This window comes from Salmo salar, chromosome 05 (genome assembly GCF_965601325.2).
Source record: "Salmo salar chromosome 05, fSalSal1, whole genome shotgun sequence".
In the NCBI taxonomy this organism is placed as follows: domain Eukaryota; kingdom Metazoa; phylum Chordata; class Actinopteri; order Salmoniformes; family Salmonidae; genus Salmo; species Salmo salar.
Window position 1 is genome coordinate 65,277,202 of NC_138295.1, and position 7,309 is coordinate 65,284,510.

The window sequence follows — 7,309 nt, forward strand, 5'->3', positions numbered from 1 at the left end:
GCCACACAGGCTAACACTACCATGCTCTACCAACATAGTCACACAGGCTAACACTACCATGCTCTACCAACAGAGCCACACAGGCTAACACTACCATGCTCTACCAACAGAGTCACACAGGCTAACACTACCATGCTCTACCAACAGAGTCACACAGGCTAACACTACCATGCTCTACCAACAGAGTCACACAGGCTAACACTACCATGCTCTACCAACAGAGTCACACAGGCTAACACTACCATGCTCTACCAACAGTCACACAGGCTAACACTACCATGCTCTACCAACACAGTCACACAGGCTAACACTACCATGCTCTACCAACAGAGTCACACAGGCTAACACTACCATGCTCTACCAACAGAGTCACACAGGCTAACACTACCATGCTCTACCAACAGAGTCACACAGGCTAACACTACCATGCTCTACCAACAGAGCCACACAGGCTAACACTACCATGCTCTACCAACAGAGTCACACAGGCTAACACTACCATGCTCTACCAACAGAGTCACACAGGCTAACACTACCATGCTCTACCAACAGAGTCACGCAGGCTAACACTACCATGCTCTACCAACAGAGTCACGCAGGCTAACACTACCATGCTCTACCAACAGAGTCACACAGGCTAACACTACCATGCTCTACCAACACAGTCACACAGGCTAACACTACCATGCTCTACCAACACAGTCACACAGGCTAACACTACCATGCTCTACCAACAGAGTCACACAGGCTAACACTACCATGCTCTACCAACAGAGTCACACAGGCTAACACTACCATGCTCTACCAACAGAGTCACACAGGCTAACACTACCATGCTCTACCAACAGAGTCACACAGGCTAACACTACCATGCTCTACCAACAGAGTCACACAGGCTAACACTACCATGCTCTACCAACAAGTCACACAGGCTAACACTACCATGCTCTACCAACAGAGTCACACAGGCTAACACTACCATGCTCTACCAACACAGTCACACAGGCTAACACTACCATGCTCTACCAACAGAGTCACACAGGCTAACACTACCATGCTCTACCAACAGAGTCACACAGGCTAACACTACCATGCTCTACCAACAGAGTCACACAGGCTAACACTACCATGCTCTACCAACAGAGTCACACAGGCTAACACTACCATGCTCTACCAACAGAGTCACACAGGCTAACACTACCATGCTCTACCAACAGAGTCACACAGGCTAACACTACCATGCTCTACCAACAGAGTCACACAGGCTAACACTACCATGCTCTACCAACAGAGTCACACAGGCTAACACTACCATGCTCTACCAACAGAGTCACACAGGCTAACACTACCATGCTCTACCAACACAGTCACACAGGCTAACACTACCATGCTCTACCAACAGAGTCACACAGGCTAACACTACCATGCTCTACCAACACAGTCACACAGGCAAACACTACCATGCTCTACCAACAGAGTCACACAGGCTAACACTACCATGCTCTACCAACAGAGTCACACAGACTAACACTACCATGCTCTACCAACACAGTCACACAGGCTAACACTACCATGCTCTACCAACAGAGTCACACAGACTAACACTACCATGCTCTACCAACACAGTCACACAGGCTAACACTACCATGCTCTACCAACAGAGTCACACAGACTAACACTACCATGCTCTACCAACACAGTCACACAGGCTAACACTACCATGCTCTACCAACAGAGCCACACAGGATAAAAACGATCTTTTTCAGCATGTTCTCCTTCTGTCTGTTCCAGGTGGCCAGCTGTGGTGTACCACCACTAAGAACATCATGGGGGGCGAGGAACTAGTGGCGTTCGCCGTGGACTTTGACTCCCGTTTACAGGCCATCAACCACATGTCTCTGAGCGAGGGGATGTACCCGGCCAGGCTGCTGGACACCATCCAGCTGCTGCCTCAGCAGGCCGCCATGGCCTCCATTCTGCCCACCGCCATCGTCAACAGTGAGTTACAATACACTCTGTACTGTAGTCTCACCTAGGGATGCGTTTGAAATGGACTCTATTCCCTTTGTAGTCCACTACTTTAGGCCAAAACTTTAAGTAATGCACTAGAGGAAAGAGGGTGTAGACTCTGGACAAAGGTATTGCACTATATAGGGAATAGGGTGCCGTTTTGGACATAGCCCTAAATGTCTGTCTGTCCATCCGTCTATGGGCTGTAGATTAACCCAGATGAGTCTGTGTTAAGAGTGGTTGAGATAAGAGCTGTCGACCTTCAGTTTGGGTTCACATAAACACAGGCGAGCCTCCCACTAACCTGTTAATTGCAAAATACAAGCTTCATGCAAATAGTGCATTTGTTTACTTAATAAGGGCTATCTGGGTTCAGCTCGGCAGGGAGGCTGCTCTGCTGCAGGCAGATGGTCCAGTGTTTCAGTTGCCCTTGAGAAAGGGCACCAACCTAGTGGTATCAACACAGTCCTATCACAGCCTTGGGTATTACAGGGTTTTCGCCTGGCTTTGGGTATCAAATCAGAGCTATAAAGAGAAAGAAACGTGTGTGTATGTGTGTTGTACGTGCATACGTGTGCATGTTGTTGTGTGCGCACGAAACGTACACTGACGTTCTATCCTGACGTTGTACCCTGACGCTCTACCCTGTGTTTTACCCTCTCTTTCCAGAGGACATCTTCCCATGTAAGGCGTGTGGGATCTGGTACCGCAGTGAGAGGAACCTGCAGGCCCACCTGATGTACTACTGCAGTGGCAGGCAGAGGGAGCCAGAGAGCCAAGGGGAGGAGAACGACAACGGACCCCACCAGACGCCCAGCATCTGCCCCTTCCCACAGTGCAACAAGAGCTTCACCAGCGCCAGGGCCCTGGAAATGCACCTGAGCACACACAGCGGTGAGTAGAGATCTACTGCTAGTACTATTAGTATAGTAGTTGAGCTTCTACTGTAGTAATACTAGTAAAGTACTGTAAAGTAGACGAAATGTAGATTTATTTTAACTTTCATTTAGTTGTAAGTATCTCACCATTGAGTGATGTTGACATGATATGTGCTTATCAATAAAGGTAATCCTATGTATTATTTAATTACGTTGAGTAGTACAGAACAATATAACTTTAATATTCTTCAGTCATTTTCATATTCGGTTTTGTAATGAAAAGTATTGCTTGACATTAAGACAATGTCAGTTTCACATTAGTCAGGTAGAATAATTGGAAAAGTGAACTACTACTCTTAGCTCCAGAAATATACACATCCCCCTGTCAGCTTAAGCAGTTGACAGTTTAGCTTTCAGCCCAACCAAAAATCAGGAGGGTTGGGAGTAAGCTTGGCATAATGCATCAGGTTTTGATCGTAGCTGTAGTTAACATTAAGGCAGAGTGGGAAGGTGAGGAATCTCAATAGTGTCCTTTTATCTCCCTAACAGGTGTCAAAATGGAAGAGACGCTCCCCCCTGGCACCAGCTTGAAATGCACAATCTGTAACTACACGGCGGATTCTCTTATTACATTCCAACATCACATCCTCTCTCACCTGTCACAGGCAGCCTTCAGATGCAATCACTGCCATATCAGCTTTCAGAACCACAGGGAACTCTTGCAGCATCAGGACTTACACAGCCACCATGGCCACGGCGGTGGCAGCAAACTTCACAGGGAGAGCGACAGCGAGCACTCCCCCAGGGGGGCGGAGGAAGCCCTGCAGCAGGCGGCGGCCCGCGTCGAGCTGGCCAACCGGAAGGAAGCCCTCCAGAGTCCCAAAGGATCCCTCAGCAAGGACGCCACCACTGACAGTGAGCTGGAGAAGGCTGAGAAAAATCCCATGCTGTCAGGGTTGAAGGGGGATGGTGGCCATCCGGGCAGTAAGGCCAGCTTCTCCTACACCCGGATCAAGTCTGAGCCCTCCAGCCCCCGCTTGGCCTCCTCTCCCGTTCAGCACAACATGGGCCCCACCTACCCTATGGGGCCCTTCCTGTCCCAGTTCGCTTTCTCCCAGGACATTTCTGTCGTCCCACAGGCTTCTGAGATTCTGGCTAAAATGTCAGAGCTGGTGCACCGGAGGCTACGCCACGGAGGGAACACGGTCTACCCTCCGGTGATCTACAGCCCCCTCATCCCCAAAGGGGCCACGTGTTTCGAATGCAATATCACCTTCAACAACCTGGAAAACTACCTGGTCCACAAAAAGCACTACTGTAACAGTCGTTGGCAGCACATGACCAAGTCGCCTGACTTCTCCAGCATCTCAGACAAGGCCGTGAGCCCCAACAGCGGCCACAGCTCTGTCAGTATGCTCACCGGATGCCACCCGTCTGAGGTCACCGACAGCCACCTGATGCAGTCGGCCTGTTTGTCAGTCAACTCTCAGAGTGTTCTGGACATGATCAATGCAGGAGGGGCAGTGAAAGGCCCTGGCCCAGAGAAGGAGCTCCCGGGGCAGGTTAAGAAGGTCTCCACCACCCCGACCGGCGTAGAGGAGAGGCTGAACGGGAAGCAGCAGGCGGTGGAGGGGAAGAGCCCCACCAACACGCCTCTGGTGGAGACTGACGTCAACGACCCCAACCAGACTTCCTGTGCGGCCTGCAATATCACCTTTAGCCGCCACGAGACCTACATGGTCCACAAGCAGTACTATTGTGCTACGCGTCACGACCCCCCCATGAAACGCATGTCTGCCAACAAGGTTCCCTCCATGCAGAGGACCATGAGGACCCGCAAGCGCAGGAAGATGTACGAGATGTGTCTCCCAGACCAGGACCCGAGAGGACCCTCCATTGGGCAGCCAGGGTTCCTGGGGGTCCCTCCTATGGCGAACCCCTGTACGTCCCAGGAGGCGGTGGAGAGCCTGGCCGACCGCTTTCACCCTCGCTGTGACGTCTTCCCAGGGATGGTCCCCAAACACCTGGAGGCTTCCCTCACCGTCACCAAGTCTATCATGGCCCCCAACAGTAATGCCACTATGGACCAGCAGGAGCTGGACGCACCCATCGATCTCAGCAAAAAGTGCTCGCCAATCCCCAATGACAAGACATCGCCCAACTCCCCCAAAAGACTGTTAGACTATCACGAATGTACAGTGTGCAAGATCAGTTTTAACAAAGTGGAGAACTACCTAGCGCATAAACAGAACTTTTGCCCTGTGACAACAGCCACAGCCACCCAGCAGCACGGTGGTGACACCATGTTCCCAGACGTGGTGAAGAGTGAAGGCAATAATCCTGATGATGCCTACGATAAGAGCCCAGGGAAATGTGAGAAGAACGGCAACGATAAAATGATTGTGCAGAACGGGGGTGGAATGTTCCCCCCTCACATGGGCCCAGTGCCGGGTCTCAAGCCCTTCAGCGAGGCTCAGCTCATCTCGACTAAAGACGAGAACATGTTTCTGCCCCACTGCCTTTATCCCGGCGCAATAAAGAAGATGAAAGGTGCCGAGCAAATATCGCCCTACTTCGGGATAAAGCCGACCGATTACGTGGCCGGCGGGCTGGTCATGCAGGGAGAGAGAGAGGTGAGCAGCGAGCAGGAGCAGAGCACTAATGGAGGGGGACCAGAGATGGGGAGAGAGCAGCCTGCTGCCAACGGCTGCCCACTCCCCAGCAAAGAGCCACTGCCCCTGCTGCCCAAAAACAGGGGCATGGTGATAGTCAACGGCGGTCACAAGCCAGAGGAGCGCTCGGGATCGGGGCCCGTCCCACCCAACCAGGATAACCAATCCCACAATCCCCAGCAGCAAGACGGCCACCCCTCACCCACGTGGGGCGCGGAGAACCCGTCCGACTCCAACGAGAACGTGTCGCCCGCGTCCAAGTCTCCGACAGAGGAGACGGTGCCCACGGTGACAAAGGGTGTGAATGGGTCGTCCCAGGCTCCGGGCAGCGGGAAGTACTGCCGCCTCTGTGACATCCAATTCAACAACCTATCAAACTTTATTACCCATAAGAAGTTTTACTGTTCGTCACATGCTGCGGAGCATGTGAAATGAACTACTTCCTGTTTAGTTTTCCTGTCCCTTCCCACTCCCCTTTTTTCTGTTTGGGTACACTGTCGTGTCTGGAGTAATGCATCACTCACGCAGTTCTAAACGCTGCTTGTGGACAATCAAGAGAAGCTTCTTCTTTCATCATTTTAACACATTGCAAATCATTGGTTAAAAAAGAAAAAAAAGAAAAAATGAATCCAGAGTAATATTGGTGCCACTTTCACATTTATTTATTTTACAATCAGTATTAATAGTAGTGATCTTAATTTAAAATTCAAATGAAATTTATATCAGAGTTGTTTGTAATGTTATTGTATAGTCATTCTTGTGTAGCACACATATTGTTTACACTGTAATGTAGGCTCAATGAAACGATAGAATACAAATGAGATGCATTTTAGACACAAAAAAGCTACTGAAGCACTTGTCTATTCTTATTTGCTGTAACAGTTTTTGTATATGCCTAAATGTCATTTGCAGCTTTGCTATTCATGACTCTGATTCTTGGCCTTAGCCCACCTTTGGTGGGATAGCCAGGTACAATCCAGCTGCATCTTCTGTTTTGGCATACACTTGGCTTAGCATACGTATGTGGCTGTGTCCCTGTCTCTTTTCTTCAACTCAGACGTGGATGTTTTCAGGAGGATGGCAACATTCTTGTATAGTACTCATATTTCTGTTTGCTGAACTACACTTTGGTCTCCCTTTTTAAAATTTGCTCTCGATGCAATACTTTGTAAATGAGGGAACATTACTAAAAGCAGTATTATGAGAGGGGGACTGCATATATTTGAGGAAAAAAAATTGTACAAGAATTACATTTATTGCTGTTGATGATGGACAAGCTGGGTTGGGAGGTTGGTTGACGGGGGATACTGATGTAAAATAATCATTCCAATGTCCTAATTATGGGAGAAAAAAAAGTTTCTTAAAAAAACGTTGTTGCTATGCATGTATATGGATGGAATAAAGTTCCAGAACTGTTGGAAATAATTTTTATTTTGATGTGGTGTCATAATTAAACTTAAATCCTCAGGATAATCCAATGATGTTTGGTCTTTTCTTTCAAAGCTACAACACAGTACCAGTGTCGTGGATGTGTACATTAGATATAAAGGGACTGAGTGCTCTGTTCAATCTACATCACGGAAATTCAGCTTTACAGCGTGAATCAAATTTAAAGTCAATGTTCCTGTCAATGTTCCCGCATTCACGGTAAACGCTGCATATGTCGGCTCAATCGGAAATTACTTTTACATCGTCACGTTTACATTCTATCATGGAATCTGTAACGCTGCAGCTTTACAGACTGACTAG

At 49.0% G+C, this 7,309-nt stretch overlaps 1 protein-coding gene across 1 annotated transcript in view; it reads left to right on the forward strand.

Moving 5' to 3' along the window:
- Positions 1-7,038, forward strand: part of LOC106579058 (zinc finger protein ZFPM2) — a 153,073-nt gene extending 146,035 nt beyond the window's left edge. The window contains exons 6-8 of the mRNA XM_045718568.2: positions 1,792-1,998; positions 2,680-2,904; positions 3,438-7,038. Of these exons, the coding sequence (XP_045574524.1) occupies positions 1,792-1,998; positions 2,680-2,904; positions 3,438-5,995 (2,990 nt within the window). The 3' untranslated portion in view covers positions 5,996-7,038. The remainder of the gene's footprint in view (positions 1-1,791; positions 1,999-2,679; positions 2,905-3,437) is intronic.
- The last annotated feature ends 271 nt before the right edge of the window (positions 7,039-7,309 follow it).